General features: G+C 49.1%; 2 protein-coding genes across 2 annotated transcripts; both read right to left on the bottom strand.

Moving 5' to 3' along the window:
- Window positions 1–120: 120 nt before the first annotated feature.
- Window positions 121–3,582, bottom strand: LOC118505507. Its single transcript, XM_036041392.1, has 3 exons — window positions 3,196–3,582; window positions 2,729–3,109; window positions 121–2,644 (listed from the first exon to the last, which is right to left on the bottom strand). Exons 1-3 carry the CDS (start codon window positions 3,297–3,299, stop codon window positions 325–327), a joined length of 2,805 nt encoding a protein of 934 aa, XP_035897285.1. The 5' UTR covers window positions 3,300–3,582; the 3' UTR covers window positions 121–324.
- A 13,364-nt stretch (window positions 3,583–16,946) lies between these two features.
- On the bottom strand, window positions 16,947–21,615 carry LOC118505524. The gene has a single exon (XM_036041435.1). The coding sequence runs from the start codon at window positions 20,844–20,846 to the stop codon at window positions 20,388–20,390; it is 459 nt and encodes a 152-aa protein (XP_035897328.1). The 5' UTR covers window positions 20,847–21,615; the 3' UTR covers window positions 16,947–20,387.
- Window positions 21,616–21,753: the final 138 nt, after the last annotated feature.

Genomic DNA, 21,753 nt, shown 5'->3' with positions numbered 1-21,753 from the left:
GTCGTTGGGCCAAGAAGTTCGTCGTGATAAAGATGGTATGGGAACACCTGTCCCCGGTATGCGATTGTCGATTTCTCATGTCCGACCAAGGACCAAAAAAATCCCACAAAACACCACCTATTTTCACCTTTTTAGTGAGTATTATTATATTCCATGTAAAAATTGCAATACAAAAAAAAACACAAAAGCGAAACGTATAACCTTTACAATCACTCGTCGGTGTTTACAGCACACCAATATACTTTTGACCTATCTACTTAACGTAAGAATGAGCGTGCTCTGGTCTGTGTCCGGGTTTAGGCAGTGGGCAGTGTTGTTCCGTTGCTAAAGTTCGTTTGTGAATTTGCTAACGTTCAGCAGACTTGCTCGGCCGCTGCTGCTGGCAGTCGGTTTGTTGGTTGAGGTATGGAAGCTGGTGCCGGCTAGCGAAGCCGTCGACGGTGCTTTACTGGCAGTGGTGCTGCCGCCGAAGGGTGTTCCTCCCGTTCCTCCCATTCCGACGGCAGGCGGTGTATGGCTGTTAAACTGATGATGATAGTAGGATGGTGTTTGTGATTGTTGGGGCGGGAAGATGTGCCGAGCGGTAAGTGTTGACGACGAAATCGATCCCCCGCTGATGGCGGCCGACGATGTACGGGCAAGCTTGGGCGAGAAAAACAGTCCTGCACCTTCCGACGCAAAGGGCGTCGGTTGGAGGGTTGGTGCAGTTTTGCCGCCGTCTAGGGGGGCTTGCGGCTGCAGTTGCTGGGCAGTGTTGAAAAGGTTTTGCTCGCTAAACAGCGAGCGCCGTTGCGAGGTATTGGTGGCACGGTGGTTCCACTCGAACACGGATGCGGACGATGGAACCGGCGAGGGTTGTTCGCTGCGCGCCATCGAACCGCCGGTGTAGTGCGATCCTTCCGCACCGATGTCCACTTCGGTCGGTGTGTTACGGCGCGTCGTTCCGGTCTGTGACTCGAAGCCGGAGCTTTGCGATGAAGTGCGGGACATGTGCGTTAGCTGTCCGCTGCCTGCCGTCCACAGGATGTCTTTTGCGAAGCCCTTAGACGATGGTTCCGGCGCACGGAAGATGCGGGCACGGTGATGGAGCAGTGACGATGGTCGCATTACCCCCAGCTCGTCGTACTCCGGTTCGGGATGTGACTTTTTTGCAAACGGATTCAAGCTCGCGCTGCCAGCGAGAGACATGCGAGAACCACCTAGCACACTGCCGGATACGTTCAGCGAAACGCGTCCACTGATCGACAGCCGATCGATATCTTCCTCGATCAGTGGCGACTGTAGATCGTCGTCCTCCACCGCCTCCTGATTGATTGTGCTCATCGAGTAGCGAAACTGGTTACGCTGACTCCCGGCACCCATTGTGGCTGGACCCGATCGACGTGGATTCTGTCGCCGGTGCGCAAGACCGTGCGCCACCGTTTGAAAGTTATCCACCGAGAAGGAAGGTGTTTTCAGTAGCGAATGCGCCGAACCATTCGGTGTGATGTGTTTGCTATTGAATGAAGCTCGTTTATCGCCGCCCAACTCATTCCCACCGGCAGCAGCGACGTTGAACAAGGAGCCACTTATTTTGTTAAATCCCAGCGGAGGAGAGTCATCGCCCATCAGGAAGGGATTCGTTGGCGAAAGCGAAAAAGCGGAAGGACTGCCCGATTTTGTCGTATCGAGCGATTTCCCGCTAACATCGCAACACAGATCACGTGTCGCGGGTCGACGGCACACTGGTGGGCTCTTGTTGCCGTTGCCGCCAAGGGCAGCTTGATCCGTTCGGAACGACCACGACGCGCTCTGATCCGCGCCGTCATTACTTGCGTCGGCATAATCACTCTCCTTGCACTGCTGGGAGTAGATTTTGTGAAAGCTAGAGTTCAGATTACCGGCGGGCACATCGCTCTTCACAAGCCGCTGCCCGATGCTGCTGAGCGATAGTGCCAGCGCACCGGTGGTGAGCAGCAGCGCCGCTAACGATGCATCCTTTACCTGTGCGTACTTTAGCGCACAATCGACGAGACACAGTGTCACGATGAGCGATTGCTTGACAATGGTCCGCTGGCTGCCGATGGAAGCTAGCAGTGCTGACAGCGCTGCAATCGCTACGATCAGCAGTAAGGAGGGGTGGCTTTCGTGTGGAACTTGCCCCGATATGGTCTCGTAGTACTGGGCCGTGGTTTGCACCACCGATCGCGGAACGTACTGGAGAAATATGTCATACCCAATCGCTTCAATGCGATCCGTCGTTTGCTGCACGTTCGGTTCCGCCAGGAGCTTATCAAACTGCTGGTAAAACAGTTCGCGCATGGCAAGTGCGTACGAAAGTAGCACCGTAATGCCGGAAAGCAACGGTGCTGGACAGAGCAGTATCAAATCGGCCACGGTCCATTGCGAGTCGGCAAAGTCTTGCTGTAGCTTCACCAGCAGCAGCGCCGTTATGGCCCATACGCACACCCGTGCCCAGCGGACCCGCTTCAGATGGGCTTGCTGCTTGCCGGACGCACGTATATGCATATCGAGCACGTCCATGCTTTTACTGCCGATCTGTGCCAGCTTCGAGCCGAGTATGTTCCGCTTTACTTCGTTCAGCGTGCGCTTGAGGATGCGTTCACATCTTCCGCAAAGCTTGTACGCCTGTTCCAGCTGTTTGCTGTGGGGGGCAAAAGGAAGAAATGTGTTAAGAGAGAGAGAGCGAGAAAAAAGCCACGCAAATCTGGTGCATTTCGTCGCCTACCGGTACTCCTCTACTTCCGCATCGTAATTGTCCTCATCTTCCGGCACGAACGACGCGAGCTGATGTATTTTCAACTCCTGGTTACGATTGCAGCCGAAACAGAGCCCGTTGCTGGTCAGCATTCGCCCATTGCCGGTGGACGACCGAACGACCGACGAGCTGTCCCACTTATCGTCGTCCGTGACGTTCGATGGGTGGTGATAGTGATAGCTGTTTAGCCGCTGCTGATACTGTTCCGGTATCTCCCGATTGTAGTCGCCGTCCGCCGTAAACCCGTTGTACTGCTTGCACGCCGGACAAACGAACGAATTGGACTGGTCGTACGGTACGCGCGTGTCATGATTACAAAACCAGCAATTTACTTTCGCCGGGAAGCGTCTCCTACATTGAGAGTAAAAAAACAGATTACATCCAATGTAAACAAAACACCATGCGACGATGGAAAAGGCTAATTGCCTAACGCCTACCTAACGTTTAAGTACAGATTCACGAACGTCACGATACACACGAAGCAGATCACAACCACCGGCACTACGATCGTACCGACCAGCACCAGCAAGTTCGCGCCCATTTTCTTTCCGTCCGTGGGTGGTCCTTTTCCTATGCTTTCCCTTTGGCGTAAACTCTAGCACGCGACATACGCGACAACAGGGGGGACAAATTGTCGTGTGGCGCTCGCCTTTCCTGTACCCGCTTTCGGTTGCTTTACTCCATTTTAGATACGGCAACGAAGCACTTTGTACCGCAACGTGGTTAAATAAATAAAATACTAAAGAAAAGAGAGTTTTCCACGCGTTTTCTTCAATGCCCCGAGATGCAAGCTAGCGGGCCAAACGTCAGATGAAAATTCGATTGTGACGTTTGAACTGTCAGCCGGATGGTTGGACAGACTTCAAGGTTGATATACACATTTGAGACGAGGTCGACATATGTGTGTATAAAGTCGACATTGGCTGTTTATTTAAATTGGACGTTGCACGTGATGGGTTAATACGAAAGATAACATATTAAAAAAAGGAATTTTTTTAACAGGATTTTAACTGAATCATTACATTAAATTTAAAATGACTGTAAGGTTTGTTTTTAAGCACAAATATGATTAAATCTCTAGAATTTCCCATTTAGCACATAAATCTCTCGTGGGAGCTCTTTTGAACAGCTAAGCTAAACGAATCCCTATCAAAGCTTAATAATTGCAGGAAGGACATCAGACCATACCATATTTGGATACGATTGGATTGTAACAGTCAGCTTGCGTATGCATTGACGCACGACGCACCTTGTCTGGTGTCTGGTGCTGTGTGAAAGCAATTCCCACTTTTCCGTCTTCTTTTGTTGCAACACACTCATCAATCATATATTCGTTGATGGAAGCGAAAATGTTCACCATCACCCATTTATTAAAACCTTAAATATCTTCAAAGTACAACAAGTATTTTGCGTGGAAACTTATAACCGAACGCTGACTAATACCTTCCCACCTTCCCTGACCTGCAACAAATACTGAGGCGCGTGGGAAAACATTCCCAGTTTCCCAGTCCTCTAGGGGTAGATGCGAGAACGGACGCGCCATCTCTTCACCAGTTGGCGCAACAACACCAACAAAGTACACCTTTGACAACCATCCCTTCCACTAGCCGGTAAAATCCGACTTTATCTGGTTAGCTTAACGGTGTAACGTAAGTGGTCGCGGTCCTATGCCGCTCCCGCCCAATCACCAACCTCGAACCGCAAAACGTGATTCCGCCGATCAGCAGAGCGACGATATTATTTAGATCGCCACCAAACAAGATCGCATGCATTCGGATGATCATGCGTGAAATCGCAGCAGGATGTATTTTTAACCACCGTGGTCGACGGCGTGGGAAGACGGCAATTCGTCGTAAACAAAGCTATTTCACTTGCCTGGGGTTTGGGGCGGTTTGGCTCCAATGTCAAGCCGTGCTACAAATACTCATCCCTCAAGATGAGCAACCCGTTACACCGGGGCGGGCGGTAGGTTTGGTTTGGCTCACGATCTTTGCTGTTGGTTTGCGGCAGAAGGCATACGCTGGCAAGAGCTCGTGCGTACGCTTGCACGATACTTCTCGTGTGGCCGTGTGTTATATCACCTACCTAGTGTGAGACATGTGCCGCCCTCGTGGCCTGTCCCCCTAGACACCAGAATGCGTTTGGCTCTCTGTGTTTCTCTCGCCCCTGCAACACAAGACATCGGAGCTGACAGAGCTCCGTTATTAACGTTGTTCCGGATGTGTCGGAGGATGTGGACAATGGGGCAAAAAAGGCACCAAAACCCTGACATTGGAAAACCGATCGCGGAACATGCGTTGCATCCAGATGCAATTGCTTTTACATTGACCTACATGAAGGCAGGCAAGCAAAGGTAGAAAAAGCAAAACGATCGGTCCATATACTCATCCTTGTCCGCGTTGCCGCTGGGCAGGGCAAGAAAAACGAATCTCCAGAGAATGATCTACTACTAAGCGTATATGTGGATGTCCTTGTGTAGTCTTGTTTCTTTTTTCAGGTGACACCCGATGCAGTAAGGTGTTTCTCCATTAAATAGCCAGTGTTTCCTAGCGATGGCATTGTCTCGTTGCAGCGATCTTGCAAGCTGTCGACTAAAACGAGCATTTGTTTTACGATGTAAATTATTGTACAGAAACAACCCCGTCCGAAGATCACAGCGGCAGACATTCTTAGTGCAGCGACGTCAATCTGCCCTGCCAGCCTCCATCATTGTGACCATTGTGTTGACTCGGGAAGTCAACAAACCCATCGAACGATCTGCTCTCGTCCATCATCCTCCTTGTCCCCGGATTCCTTCCATCCACAGCCTGAGAAAGAGGATGTCATAAAATCGAGGACCCTGTCGCCACTGTGTCCGTGTTATGGGGTAAGTGCTGGTGCTTATTTTTACATATGGCACGGCTTGGCCCTTGGTGCAAGACACACACACACACACACCGACACACTGGGGAAATGTCGCACGAGAGAGGTGCAAAACAAACCAAAAAACCCCCGGACACCGGATCGAACCGCACCTTCATCGCCGGCCGGACGCCAACGCGACCCGTAGTGGCATGCAGTGGCCAGCCAGGAATGGTTTTGCGCGGCCTATTTTTAGCCCCTGTTTAACAACAACTTCGCAAGCTAAATCAACTGTCACAATGCGCAACAATTGGTCGGTTTGGTTTTTGGGTGGATCTCGATGGCCGGGTCGTGATCACAAAAGGCTGTGATAGTAACGTAACTGTGGTCACACCCACGCCATTGACGTACACACAGTATACCACATTAGACCGGTAATTTCGATACTATTGCGTGCGTAATTGTTCCGCATTTGCGCAAAGCTTTCGCACTGCAATGGGTCTCGGATTGATCGGGCGCGAGCTGCGGTTGCTATTGGCGTCAGCACGCGAGATGTCTCCCTACGCCGGGGGCTAGTGAACGCAATACGAACTGACCCCTCTTGAGGAGTATTAGGTGGGTGTACCGGAAAGTGCGTGTGTAAAAATTGCCAATCCAAGCAATCGGACTAGCCGAGTAGCTAGCAACTTTGAGGGTTTGTAGCTTTGGCATCCAATTCCTTTAATATGAAGTTTTTGCAATTTTGGCGTCTTCACTAAAGCAACTTCACTCTCTCCACTAAAGCAATTCCCCAAAAGCAACGAACTTTTGGTGCAACACAAGGTCCAGCCCGTTACCAACAAAGCGCGGCACGATACATGCATCTGATCGACGGTTTGCAATTACGGTTGTCGTGGTGATTGCACTGGTGACACCCAACCATGTGCTCGGCTGCCATCGAGCAACGAAAGCAACAACAACAACAACGAAAAAGAGCAAGAGTGTGCACACTATCGGCCTGAAACCATTGTCCGTCCGTCACAGACTCTCTCGATCGAGCCGGCGCCAGTCGATTTAAGCGGTGGTGTGTGGGGTGTGCGCATGTAAAATTCTCACGAGTCAAGGACGACAACCCGGCGGTAGCAATGCCGGCTACCGATCAAGCCGGAAAGACACAAACCCCGGCCACCCACGTGAAGCCCCGCAGTGCCGTGCGTGTGTGTGTGTGTGAGAGTGCAATTAAAATGTCTCCACACCAGCAGCGTGGTTGTCACACCGATCGGGCCTGTAAATATTTATGAAATGGCGGAAGTTTATGCGAGCACGAGATGAAACCTTTCGCCTACCCCACTCCTCCTTTAGGCCTTTCGCTTCCAAGGTAAGCCAAGTGGGAGGATGGGAATTCCTCATTCCTTGGCGAAGGTTTACCGTTCGCGATACTATTCGCCGGCTTTCCAGCGATCTATCAGATGCTTCCTCTTGACACGATCACGGGAAAGGGTTTAGAGATTGTATTGCACCGGACAGACACTTCCTGGGACACACGCTCGAATGGGACAGGCATGTTCAATTCGCCAGTGTGGCGTGCGTGACGCAACAGGAAGGTGGTTTTGCATGGGCTGCTTGAGCTACCCGAACGGCTGCAGAAACGGAGTGACCGAAGTGACCAACACCACGATTGCGCAACGGACGGCGAAACGTGTTGACACTGCACTTTTGTTTGCCCTAATCGTGTTTGCAAGCTGTACAGCTGTGCGGAGGTACGATGGAGCCGATTGCACAATGCTCCTTCCTTTGAGTAGAAGCTTTTCAAGCAAATAATAGACGCCTCTTGAGGACACCCTTACAACGCGTTATCTTCAACATGGCCGATCATCTAACGGTCTACTTAAGCTAATGCAAAATGGAGTCATCGTTCGTCTGGAACCGGCTCGAATCGGTTCTTTTTACTATCGGCTAGACCGGTTCCCCGAGCAAACCCGAACCCACGCGAACTCTAGGGAATTCCATTCTTAACGGCAGAGTTCGCTATTCAGCAGCCGATGAGAAGAAATCTGCCCAGAAGGTGCTCCACACCACCGTGGTCCGGACACGATTTATCGCTTAAGCGGCTCACGTAACTAGCTAGAACCGGTTTGTGGTTTGCTGCACTAACGTCAGTAGTGCATTTCTGCATCGGTCGGCCCAGTCATCGATCTGTCTGAGATGACTCGGCAAACACAAGATGGAGGAAGCGAATACACTCTGACGCAAGTACGAGTATCGGCTGCAACTCACTACTAGCCGAATCATGCTTGTGACATACGATTAATTGCGACTTTATGGAGCTTTTATGAGTCCCTATAAATGTCTCATTTTAGTACGACAGCTAAATGCGTTTATAATACCTAGTTTGAGGAGTATACCGCTACAACCGGTTGGGAATGAGCACTCTTAACTCTGTACTGTACCGACTCCATTGTCATGGTGGAAATTTTCCATAAGCACCACCACAAGCAGCCGCGTTGGGGACATCGTTGCAAAAACCGCGTACGTGTCGAGCCAGAACGATAAAACACGACCCACCACCGTTCCCCGGCCCTTCAAACCCCTTTCGCCACCGGGGTTCGCCTTATCGTTCCACGTAAGTGCTTAGTAAACAGTATGTCCATCGAACCGGTTCAGTTCGGAAAATAAGAAGAGGCGAGCTAACTAACCCCGACCCGGCTACAGTTTCCCTCACAGTCATACGATCTTTGATTGAGGGGGAAGGGAGAAAAAGCGGGGAAAAATGCAACTGTAGCTGCAGTTCCCGTGCGGTGAATTCCGCACCGTTCGCCAGTGCCGCCACTCGTGCAACAAGTACCGATTCCGAGTTCATCCCGTGCTCACCGTGCACTCCGGACACGTGTATGACGGTCGTGCGATGGTCGGTCGGCACACCGACTTCTAGAAGCTATAGCCGCTTGGGAGGATGCATATTTCATAACATTACACGATCCCTGCAATCGGAGGGTTTTGCACAACGCGTTGATTTTGTTCGGCTAGCGGCAATTAATTGCCCAAGGGCCAGGATGGGGTGGCGGAGTTAGATCCTCCTTACCGGATCCACCCAGTACTGTGGAATGGCCGGTACACCCGGATGGCGCCGCTTGTGTGGCTGAGTGGCTGGTGCGTTACCGATCTGGTACAAATAAAGTCATAAAGCTGCCCCGCGAAGTGCCGCATTTCAATCAGTCCTTTGCGATGCATCCATTATTGCAACCGAAAAAAAAAACACATTGCGACAGCCCTGGGACAGAAGATCCTTATCGCACGTACGCTAGCGTGAGCGTGAATGAATCATGGCGGGATGGTGAGTAGGTTAGCGTTTTTGCAACCACCCCCACCCACTTCAACCTTGCAATCCAAACAGTTCCGCCGGTGTCCGCTCAGGGCTCTAATGCAAAGCGTACAAGCAAACATCGCTCCCATTTGTCATCCTGGGTGGACATGGTCGCGCTGGTGGGAACGAACACACCAAACAATACACAATCATGATGCAATGGTCGGTAATTATGATGATAAGAAGCAGGCATCCAGACTAAATTCCAACGGCGAACGAAAAATAGGAAGATGACGTCTTTGCGGGAGCTTCCGTTCGGAGTAAATGTCGCTTACCGCTTTGAACCGCTTTTTCCACCATGATGCCATGAGATGCAAAAGCAAATGAAGATAATAATAAACATTACGGGGAAAGGCAAGGATTATCCGGAGTTTTGTGGGCTGCCTTTCATCGGAAGCAGGATTAGGGCAGACAGCTATTAGGTCCGACTGTGAAGAATCGTCTGATTTACGCGTCTGTTTGTGGCCGTGATAAGACATCGCAATATAAGCTTAGATTAAATCCCACCTGAACCGGTGGGAGTTATGATTTATTTGACCGCGCGATAAGCGCCACGCAAATGGGCGAATTGATTTTGTATGTTTCGCCGTCACCTGCAAAAACACTCAGACCGCATTTTTTTGTTTGGTCCCGAATCACGGCCCGAAAACTACGACGCAGTACGGTTGGTGTGGAGCGCAGTACCAATGCTCTAAGGATGCAATCGGCCATTTCAAGCTCAATGGCAAAACGCCTTCGTTACGGTTGCGACGGTACTTTCGCCAGCAAACCAGTTTCAATCAAACCGGTGGTGGCGACACACCAATTGACGATCGATCGATCCGCTCTTGCCCGCCCGGTTAATTGAACCGGCGCACGATCGTCGTCACCAGCGTGCCCGGTCGCTTCTTCCAATTGTGATTGTGTGCGAAACGACGCAAGAATGGACACAAATTAACGTGACGATCGCCCGTTTGCATGATGTCGCCCTTTTCCGCCTTGGCTCTGGTAGGGGGGGGGGGGGGGGGGGATTATGTGGGGTGTCCCCACCGGCGTCGGGCCACTAATGGTCTAAACATAAACGATATCAATTGTGATCAATTGTGTGGTGACCCCGCGAAATGGGATGGAGATGATACGCAAAACGGCTCAATGCGTCTGCGTCATTCGGCAGATCTTCCCATCCAGCCCCATCCGCTCTGGAACGTTCGCCTTCGCGGGTGCATCAATCCTACCGGTTGATTCATCACTCGGTTCGTGTACAACAGCTTACGCCACATCACGTGCAAGAAAGTACGCTGGATCGCGTCCCTGGCAGCTCCGACCAAACCGTAAACAACATCCAGTGTGGAGCACAGCAGATAAGCCAGAGTGGAGGAATGTTCCATTCAAAGTTTTTTTGGTTAAAAATAAACCGTAAACAATTGCCGATATCCGTGGCGAAGGGCGGCATTCCTTTCGTGTGTACTCCCTATCGGGGTGTTATCGGTGCGAGTTCTTGGCCGGCCTTGCTGGGTTTGGGTTTGTTTGTCAACGGCCAGATGATGGTACGGGCACACTTCGTACTGTAACTTGTAAATTGAAAATGCTATCATGGGAACCATGCTCCTTTGATCGGTTGATCGATGTTTACATGTTTGCTTGTTTATTTATTCAACTGGCGCGCTGATATGTCAAACAGCAATGTCAAACACGAGACCCACAAATCGGAGTAGGTCTTATCGAGTGGGTAGCAACCGGTCATCATCATCATCAAGTTGGCCTACTCTTTCGAAACTCGATCCGTGTAGGCTCCCGATCTCCGACAGGTCTCCCTTCACCTGATCCAGCCAACGAACTCGCGCTCGCTCCCCGACGCCTCGTGCCGAACTGAGGGTCGCTAACGAATTCCCTTCTTGGCGGGGCATGAGTCCGGCATCCTCATCACATGCCCCAGCCATCGTATCCTGCCGGTCTTCGCCACCGTCAAGATGTCCGGTTCGCCGTATAGCTCAGCAAGCTCGTGGTTCATCCTTCTCCTCCACACTCCATGCTCGAACACACCGCCAAAGATGGTTCGGAGGATGTGTCGCTCGAACACGAACATCCCCAGAGCGTTTGCATCCTCCGCTCGGATAGTCCTAGACTCGTATGGCCATATAGGATCACCGGGCGAATCAGTGTGCGATAGATCTCACATTTCGTGCGGTCTCAAGCCAAGAAATTGGAGAGACCGATAGAGAATCGTGCCACGGATGTCTTTGTCCAGCCCCGCGCCTCGTATGACACCTGCCAAGGCTATATTATAGGGGAAGCAACCGGTAAGCAACCGGGAACAAGCTTTGAAGAGGATAATTGGCCTATCGATCAGTCCGTTCCGATAAATAGTTATCCGGTTCGCGGTGTAAAAAAATGGACAATTATTCCTCCAATTTCCCTCTGAGATTCGATCCACGGACCATTATATTCGGTTTAGGACCGAGTTCGGACCACGAAGAGGAATGAATGTATTTCGAGGATTATTCTCCTATCATGATCTTCTTTTCCCTTGTCACTACAACCTCAAATGGTCTCGTCCTGCCATTTCTGGCTTTCTGTGACTTGATTTTAGCCGTAGCAGGGTAGTCAGCCTTACCTTGCCCTGTGTACCGGGAGGCGCTCTGGATGGGATTTGAACCTTTGAAGACGACGTATAACGCACCGGTCACCTGACCGCCCCCATCTCGTGATCAGCCCTTCTAAATTCAGAACAGAATTCCTAGCTTGAAGTATAAACCCCCTCATCTTAACGTCAATATTGCTGTTCAGACTGACTTTTGACTGGCGATAAGCATAGCGTTTGATCTTTCCTTGATAAGCCTCTCTTCCCGACTAAGACCACGTGCAGCAATTAATATTTGTTTAACAACATTCCTAATTGAGCTTACAGAGTGTTTGCTCGCGCTTCCATATATGAATGCTTACAAACATTTTTTGAATTAAAAAGCGTAATACTTCGACCGAGCAGGATTCCTGCCGGAGATAACGTGTTCCATCGCCGACTGTAAACACCAAAATAAATGCCTAATAAAAGTGTTTACCGTGGCTGTTGTCGGCACCTCATTGTGTCACCGGTTAAATCAGGTTTCCGGGGTTAGGTTATCTGCGTCTCATCGGTGTTCCTGGTTCGAAGGATCCTTCAAACGTTTCCGGCCCCCCCAGTTATACAATCAACAAATTGTCACCTGATTACGGCATAACTGGTATTTGTGCATTGCTATCATTACGGTTAGTGTATCGTTTCAGGCGTGAGAGGTGTTTGAAATGATACACGCTGCATGCCACACAAAACCCAACTCCCGTCCAGCGCAAGTACTGCGTAGAAAGTCACGCACGTTCCCCCCCGTCCAGGGTCATCTTACCGACTCCGTTTACCCACTGACACACATCCGGCAAACGCACGGTTCCAGTGTGGAATTCCGTGCTAACGAATTTTGATTGCTGCCCTTGCAAACGGGGTAGCTGTTATGCGCCTCCAGATGATCCACATTCGAGGTCAGGCGGATCAGTTATGGTGGCGACGTCTTGACCGCTACCACCACCACCAGCCGCACATCGTCTTCAACGTCACACAGACAGGCGAACACAGTCATAGAACGAAAGGGGGGGGGGGGGGGTTTGTGAGTGCTAAAAATAGCGACAAAGTGTTGCGACAACGTTGCATGCGTTGCAGTGTCATGCAGAAGGGGCACCCTTCATCTTCCCCCCCAGCTAGTGGCGCCATTACTTCGGACCCGGGGGGGCCATCGGGGCTGAGCTCATTATGAGCTGCCTCTCCGTGTGTGTGTCTGTGCCGGACCGTGGTTTGTAATGAGAGCTAGCAAACCAACGAGTCCAAAGCCCACCTACGTGTACCGGGTGGGGGGGGCCAGGTGAACAGTCGATTTATGGGCCGTATTTACTACTACCCCGTCAATTGCAGCGTGTCTGGTTCGCCGCTGGCTTCATAAAACTTTAAATAGAATTTCAAAAACTGATAACTACAATGGGTCACGTAAAAGTGAGATTAAAAAGCAAATTCCCGGCCCTGGGAATCTTCCACGCAGAGAAGCAATTCTTCTGCTCCTCGCGCGGAAAAAATTTCCTTGGGGTGGAATATTTTGCATCCCCCGGCGGTATAAAAAAAACTTGCGCGGTTGTATGGAATTTTCCATCCGAAGCTCGAAAAGTAGTGCTTGTGTTGTGTGTGCGTGTACTGGTACCCACCACCTCCCCCCCCCCATACCCACACTCCCATCTCGACCGTGGCCCTGCCTCCGTAGCTCAGTTTAAAAATACGCCGTATTCTAGCCCGCGCGCGATTTCCCTCTCCCTGGGTTGCCTGTTCTACACATGTTGGTGTTGGCCACCAGCTCCAAGCGGCCGGAATGATTCACCAACGGATTCAGCAGCTGGTTGGCAGTTTAATTTCTGGTCATTATTTCGTGTCGTGAGGCTGATCGTTTTCGGTTTTGCTTGGTTGGCACTACACGACGCTGGCGGGCGAAACGTCGCCCCCTCCCCACCAGACGATGTACTAGTACATCCATCAATCAAGAATGCGTACTATAGTGTCAATCACGTTAGCACTGCTATAATTAGTACGGCCGATGTGGAAAACAGCGTCAGAAACAATACACCTGTCAGTTGCAGGCGACTGACAGTGCGCTGACAAGGGAAGAATAGTTATGCAAGCTTTTCTCACCTTTACCCTTAATATTGTACTTTAAAAATATCGTAAATGTGTTTTTTTTTTGTGGGGGCACGCTTGCACTTGCTTTTTCATCAAAGCGCAAATTTCATCTTCCTTTCTTGTGGCGGGCCGGAAAGTATGGCCCCGCGTTGTAAACAATCTGCGCGCACGTGCTAAAACACACAGACATCGGTCAGTTGGGATGATCGGATAGGTGAGAATGGTTGGTTTCGATACTACAAGATGGGAAAGAAGGTGTGGCTTGCGGTTTATCGAGTAAAGTGCTAATTTAATTGCTTCTCTTTTGATCAGGTGTAAGATGTGGAATAGGTGTTCAGAAGGCACCTGATAAATGGTTTCAAATTAGCAATTGGCGTTACAAAACAATAGTTAACAAGAAAGCGATAATAAGGAGAGAGAGAGAGAAAACAAAACAATCAACTGATTAAACAATACTGACTAACAAAAATAAAAAAGCTAGACTTCAGACAGTGATGTGAAAAAACTACAGCAGATTACTCAATAGAGAAAATTCTACATTCAAGAAACATTATGCTGAGCTGCCTTAAGGCAAACTGATTTTTGAAACTAAATTTTCTCATTTTCTGCAGCATTTTCTGAACTTTGTAGAGATCAGTTACTACTCCCTCCTGAAGACAGCATAATTGGATAATTGGATTGGTCTTTGCTGTTTCCAGTTGGTTGAACTACTCAGTTAAAGTTAAAGATCAGTTAAAGAAGCGCTCAGCCCAATTCCTTTTGAGTGATCGTCATATGGACGGAGAATCTTTCATCAAAACTCGAAGCAATTTTAATTCGTCAACAGAAGGTTAACTTCACCGTTCAACGATAAAACTGATAATAAATCTTCAACTACAATCTACTCCTTCGACTGTTTGGGCTAAGCTGCTCTATCTATTGGGCTGAGTGGACCGCCAGAGCACAGGACCGTTGCGTGAAAAATCTGTAAAATCAGTCTATTCGTCAGGCTACGAAGTGAACTACACCTTGACAACATGAGTAATAGACAGCAACAGCCACAACACAAGCAGGGAAATTCATTTTGACACAGCGTGCGCATAATTTTCCACCTGTTGCACTCGCTTTCTTCTTGAACCATGAAGCTTAACCCCATTCCAAACACTCCCCGACAGAAAGTTTCATGGCAAACAGGTGGTGGTGGTGAACTCTGTTTTGCAGAAATGTCAGCCAGACGTTGTGAATCGGTGCGGTGTTAAGTTGCGCGCTCCCGGAAGCTTTTAATAAGCCAGCAGTAGCATTTGCATCGCTAATGTGAAGCCCCAATGCGGTGAAACGCGTTCCGTTTGTTATATCGCCGTTTCGAGCAACCTGTCAACGAGCAACCATCATCATCATCATCATCATCATCATCATCATCATCATCATCATCATCATCATCATCATCATCATCATCATCATCATCATCATCATCATCATCATCATCATCATCATCATCATCATCATCATCATCATCATCATCATCATCATCATCATCATCATCATCATCATCATCATCATCATCATCATCTCATCATCATCATCATCATCATCATCATCATCATCATCATCATCATCATCATCATCATCATCATCATCATCATCATCATCATCATCATCATCATCATCATCATCATCATCATCATCATCATCATCATCATCATCATCATCATCATCATCATCATCATCATCATCATCATCATCATCATCATCATCATCATCATCATCATCATCATCATCATCATCATCATCATCATCATCATAATCATCATCATCATCATCATCATCATCATCATCATCATCATCATCATCATCATCATCATCATCATCATCATCATCATCATCATCATCATCATCATCATCATTATCATCATCATCATCATCATCATCATCATCATCATCATGTACAACCAACCTACCTTTGGATCAAGAAACTCTCAACCAGGCCATTCAACTTCGAAACACAAAAACCGGTTAGAGTGTGTGACTTCTATCTCCGGTTCAGGCGAACCAGAAAGGGGGCTTGTCCGTTTTGTGAAGAGGGAATCCTGTTCTAATGCTTCTTCTTCTTGGTAGCATTTCTTTAACACTACTGTCGCCGGCGCGGACTGTGTGAATTCTTCTTAGATTTTTAAAGCATTCTTTGTATCCCTGCGATGGAAGCGTACAGTCAGTCAGTCAATCGAATATCGAAATCAGGGCTGCTTCGGTTGTTCTATTGAGAGTTAGAATGCATGATTTGCATCTGAAGCGGAAAGTGTGTCAAATGAGCACCCCAGTCCGCTTCACCATTCGACCATAACCAGTGCGTGAGTGAATTGGTGAGCCATTTTAGTCCGTACAATCTGCATCCTAGTTATCGATTGTTAACACAATTTTAATATAGAAAATTCCATCCCGGAGGCTCTCGTTTGCCACCCTCTGAATGTCACGCGAATTCGATCTAATTAAAATGCCATTACTTTGTAGTTTAGGGTTTAATGAGCAAAATATTTACCAAAACATCATCAACACGGCTACAGCCACACACAGACAGGCAGAGACTCGGGGGACAAAGTCCGGGGAGAGGACACAGGAGGATGAATTCAAATCGTCCGATCGTGGCAGCAAAACATGGTCTATAAATAAAGCTCAAAAAACTCAGCACCCGACCAAACCGGTACGAAGGTACCGTGGATTGGTGGACGGTCCTGGGTGGGTCGGAAAGGTGGGTCGAAAAGGGGGGTTTGCATTTGAACGTTACAACGCGAGAAAAGCTGCACCTTCCCCTTCTTCATCTGCCAGGGGCGGATTGGTGGAGGGGCTTGCATTCCTTCATGCAGCAACGGCAGGGCAATTTGCAACTGTGATTTACGACGCGCACATGTTTGGTCTTTCGGGTGTATCCGCTTAAAAAAAAAACTCGAAAACCACCGTACCGGAATGTCTTAACTCCCGCGTGCACCGTGGTGTGTCGCGAGATGCAGACACCGTTCCGAGTTGCGATTTTTTCGCACAAACAAAACCTGACCACCCCCTGACCAAACCGACCGGACGCTCCCGTAAGCCGCCAAGCGCAAAGGATCGTGCCCGTATTACCGGTACCGCGCCGGCCTCTAAATTTAACCCATTGACGTAGAGAAGACAAGAATTTGTGACAGCCCAACCAAGCGGCGGACGATGGGAAGAACAGTTCATTTTCATTTTCTTTCAAAACCGATAAGGAACAATAATTGCCCAGCGTTGTTTTGGTTTTACAAATGGCGGAACGATGGTGTTCCATTTTTATTCGGCTTAATAATATACATATGTGTGTATACATACATATACAATATGGCTTACATAATGTACGCGGTGATACGATTGATTATGTTGGTTTGATACGGGAGTTGGTTTTTGCTGTTGTCGCACATTTTATTTGAATATTGTACGGTACGGTTTCGGGTTTCCGAACAGGGGTAGGTAGGTAGTTGAGGGTTGAGGGTAGTACAGTCAATTTGCAAGGGTAGTATAAGAGATGTTAGACGCCGTCGTCGTCGGCATTGGCTCGTGACGGTATGCCAAAATTGGTTTTGCCTCCTGGTCAACCGGATCACACAAACACACACACACGTGTGACTTAGAATTTGGCAAAAGTGGAATGTGTCTATCGTGTGTGAGTAACGACTCTGAAAACCCTAAAGGCCGGTTCTGTGCCTGTGCTTTCCCCGCCTCCGTGCTACTACCATCAGAGTAGTTTGACATGCTTTGCTGGTCATTTATGTATTGTGCTCGCCCGCGTACGGGATATAAATATTCAACTTGGTCAACCTTGCGATGAACCGAACGAAGCAACGCTCTAAACCAACATCAGCTAGCTAAGCTGAGCTGTCTCTTATTTGAATGCTTATCCTTATCTGCATCCTCCTTCCTTTTTGCGGTATAGTCTTACAAGTCTACGGTTGTCTTGTTGGTTCGTTTCGGAAACGGAAACGCTAAAGCAGACGTAACAACAGCAAACCTACCGCCTAGCTAGCGTGAGAGCTATTGTAACGAGGATTAGGTGTTAAAAGTCAGCAGCAGTCTTCTACGATCGAAAGTGGAGAGTGGAGTGGTAATAATGAAGCGTCTCACTTACGCCTAACTGTACACGCCTATGTAAAGCTTACGCAAAGTTACAATCTGCACACTACGTTCGTGTGTCTCTCTGTGCATGCGTTCCTGCTTGAAGTTCGATTTCGAAAGGAAGAAAATGGCCGGTTCATGAGAGCTGTTTGTGGCCTTACGAATATCTCCGGCCAAAAAAGCTGGCATTAATAAGTACACCAAGATTTAACCTTCCGATGAAAAGCATTGCGATATGGTGCGATGCGAATTGCAATCAGGGGTTTGTTGAAAGGGCGAGATACTAACATTCGGCAACTGGCTATCACATACCGTTCTTACTTACTTACTTATCTGGCGCAACAAACGCTTTGCGGCCTTGGCCTGCGCTGCAACAATCCGTTATCCCGGCCGTTCTGGCGGACGCATCAACGCCATCACTCCATCTCGATTTGCGCCTACCACGCCTTTTCTGTCCGTGTGGACAGCCTAAAAGGACTTTACGGGATGGGTCGTCCGGTGTCATTCTCATGACGTGACCAGCCCACCGGAGCCTGGCGAGTCTAATGCGCTGCACGATGGTAAGATCATCGTACAGCTCGTAGAGCTCGTCATTGTAGCGGCGGGGCCAAACATCCTTCTGAGCATCTTCCTTCACATACCGTTCGCCGGTGTTTTATTTCCCACGCGCATCATTCGGTTCGTGTAATTTGATACGTCCAAGCATCATGCGCAGATGAAGGTCCTGAAGGTCAACCGGGAGAAGTGTGCCGACTGAAATCAGGTGCCAATCAGCACCACAGCAATCAGTAAAACAGCCTAATGCGCCTTCAAAAATCCCGCGTTTCTCGTTCTAATGTCCTGTTGTTTCGTTTGTGTGGTCTCTACTATACCAAAAATAGTCCAAGCCCAAAACTGTAACCTCCATCATTGCACCACTACGTACTTTAGAATTCTGTGTTCCCGCTCTTGGCTCCTACTGTCTTTGCATTTATGCGTTATCGTTTTCCAGTAAATTCCAATTAATTTCACAACAAAAACCCGACGCGGCAAATATGCGCACCAACACGTATATATATCCCTGCCTCAGTTTGGCCATAAAATAGATGCCTCGTGCTGCTACCTCTCCACGACAGGGGCCGCTCTTGCTACGGCTAAAAAAAGCGTTCACAATTCGATATATTAACACATTGTTTCACCACAATGAATCACAGTTTGTGTTGTGTCGAGGGGGTTGGTTTTCGATTTTTGTGTCCTCACATAAAATTGGGCCGTTTAAAGCAAACAACAACAAAAAAAAAAAAAATGGGGAAAAAATAGAAGGAAAACTGATACGCGTTCCTGGCGGGTTTAAAATTGCATTACTGAATTTGTGGATTTTACTACCCCGTTAGGGAAATTCGTTGCGATTGCTCTGTCCTCTCCTGCACTCCTTGCGTGCACGCTGACATCCTTTTCAGCCAGTAAAAGGCTTATCGATGTGTACCGAAACGTGTATCACAGTTCCTAGAGGGCTTGGGTTTCTATCCCTACGTGAGCGCGTGAGTGTGGATGTGTTAATGTTGCTGCCTTTAGGCTCTTGGTGTACTTTAAACATTAAACTAACGTTTTTACCTAGGATTCCAATAATGCTCAGCAATGGGAACACTCTCACTCCCAACCAAGCCAAGGCATTACGCTGTAGAGAAACTTAAGCAAAAGGAACAATAACAGAGAGAAAGTGGGTGCGTGAGTGGGTAAGGATGGTTCGTGCGATAACGCATCCACCAACACGGTACACTACCGGTTGGATAAATAGTATGTTCTCTGCCTTAAAGCTAATACAAAACGTGGCAAAACTAATCACACTTTCCTGTCCAATCGTCTCGTAACAAGCACTTGTAATGTATACGAATCAGCAGTTTTGATTCCGTGTTTCCGTGTGCCAATTGTTGTAGGAGCAAAGCCACGACACGACGCGAGCCAGAAGAGGCACACTCAATTACTCTACATACGATAGGTTTATATATATAATGAGCAGAATGGATGATATAGTAGATGTTTACATTAGCTAGCCATAATATGTAACAAGTATATATGTTGTGGTGTATATGTTGCTGATTCAATGCTGCGCACCCGTTTGTTTGTTTTGTTTGTTTTTCTTCTCCCCCGTCCTGCTTCTAATGCTGCTGCTGCTGCTGCCTTTTGTCTATAGTACTAATAAGTAGTGTAAGGATACTTTACTAATATAAGCCATACTCGTCTTATGTGTCTCTCGTTGCTCTCTCTCTCTCTCTCTCTCTTTCTCTCGCTCTCTTTCTCTGGATGGGTGAATTCGGTTCGAACATCCCGAACAACCGGATCTGGATCATCGCCGCCTGCTGGACTCGTTTGGTCGGGTAGGGGTTGTTGGGCTGGATTACACCCGGCGCAAGTTACCGTGGTGCACTGTAGGTGCCCCGCCTGGAGCGGACCTTTCCCTCCTTCGCCGTCATCGCCGTCGTTGCCCGTGTCGTGGCGCGTGGTAGTGGTGGCTTCCGGTGGTGCACATGCAGGACACTGTCCGAGCAGGCTTCCCGTACCTCTTCCCGCGCCAACCGGCTGCTCCGATGGCGGTGGTTTCCTTCCCCAGGCGTATCGTCGTCCGCGTTATCGTCTTCGTCCGGATCCGGATCGGGATCGTCGTCCTCGTCAGCGCCAGCCCTCCCACCCGCCTCTCATGACCGGCCGTCGGTCGACTTGCTTTTGCGAAGCGACTTGCGCAGCTTATCGACCAGCCGGGTGTGGAACTTGTTCAAGCTGTTCTGGCTGCCGGCGGCGGCGGCGGCGGCCGGCACCGAAGGTCCCGTCGCCCCTTTCGGCGGACTGCTGCCCGAGCTCGCCTTCGACGGGCTCGAAGCGATCAGCGAACTTTGCGAGGTGCGGGACGAGTTGCGCGAGAACTGGGACCGGGAGGCAAGGTGCGACATGTACATCGGGTGGCTGCGGTGGGCCGGCGAGCTCGACATGAACCCTTCGTTGCCGGGCGAGGTGGACAGGCTGGGGCAGTCCGACCGGGAGCTTTCCGACACCTTGCGCGACCGGCAGTTGCTTTGGTTCGAGCATTCCGATATCCGCCGCTGGCGGCCTTTGTAGATATCGAACTCGTTCTTCATCACCGGCATCATGAAAGCCATCGTTTTGCTGTGACTGTGGTCAATGCACGGTTCAAAAAGAGGGGATATAAATCCGTTTTTCCCGGAGTGTTGTCGACTGTCCGCAACGAAACAAAAAAATATGCAGAAACCGCACTCACAAATACACAATCACACACAGACACCGGAGAAAAAGGCAACACAAATACGTTTCTGTCAAATGGAAAAGTCGCCGTGTGCTTGGAGTCACGTACTCAAACAGAACTTTTTGTTGCTGTTGTTGTTGTTTGATTTTCTGCTACGCTTTTCCACGCTTTTCACACACACGGACGAAAAAATCAATATTCCTTACTCCGCCGTTATTATTTTACTACAAGCGGGTGTATTTCTTCTCTTTTTTCTTCGTTTCTACCACACCAGTTCGGCTTCCGTTTGGGGACTGTGCGCTAGAGTGAGACCACCGCACCTAACGGGAAAACTAGCACGGCGCGTGTTTCTTTTTTCCACGGCAACACAGTACGGGTTCAGGCACAACACGCACCCGAACTTTCACTTCCCGTATGGAGTTTGCGGGACTGACCACGCGTAATGCACCGCACACGATTGTAAATCGTTTGTAAATCCTTTGCAAATCGTGGTCACTTGGATTGCCCGTTTTGTGTGTTGTTTTGTATTCGAACTTCACTGCACGCGACGCGAGTTGTGTTCAGTTTGGGGGAAACTTTTGCTCTGTTGCTGATTCGCTGTGAATTCGCGAGAAGACTGCTGCGTTCGCTCTCCGGTTTACGTTTGACGTAAATACCGACCGCACACATCAATATAAGCACAGGGGAGAGCGAACTGCTGAGGCTGTCAAAATGATTTGTAGTGCACTGTGGGACAGAGTCGTACGACGTGAGGACAAAATAAGGAATTTTGGATTTATATATTTGGTACAATGTGCATGTCG

The sequence above is a fragment of the Anopheles stephensi genome, chromosome 2, assembly GCF_013141755.1.
Source record: "Anopheles stephensi strain Indian chromosome 2, UCI_ANSTEP_V1.0, whole genome shotgun sequence".
Taxonomy (NCBI): domain Eukaryota; kingdom Metazoa; phylum Arthropoda; class Insecta; order Diptera; family Culicidae; genus Anopheles; species Anopheles stephensi.
The sequence above is the reverse complement of the archived record's forward strand: the minus strand, read 5'-3'. Positions and strand labels throughout refer to the sequence as shown.

What these genes read in the sequence shown, in the direction of transcription:
- LOC118505524 (XM_036041435.1), bottom strand. Translation starts at nt 20,846, where the DNA reads ATGGCTTTCATGATGCCGGTGATGAAGAACGAGTTCGATATCTACAAA.
- LOC118505507 (XM_036041392.1), bottom strand. Translation starts at nt 3,299, where the DNA reads ATGGGCGCGAACTTGCTGGTGCTGGTCGGTACGATCGTAGTGCCGGTG. An exon ending in AATCTGTACTTAAACGTTAG is followed by an intron (nt 3,110 to 3,195) that starts GTAGGCGTTAGG and finishes CTCTCAATGTAG; the next exon opens with GAGACGCTTCCCGGCGAAAG. An exon ending in GCGGAAGTAGAGGAGTACCG is followed by an intron (nt 2,645 to 2,728) that starts GTAGGCGACGAA and finishes TGCCCCCCACAG; the next exon opens with CAAACAGCTGGAACAGGCGT.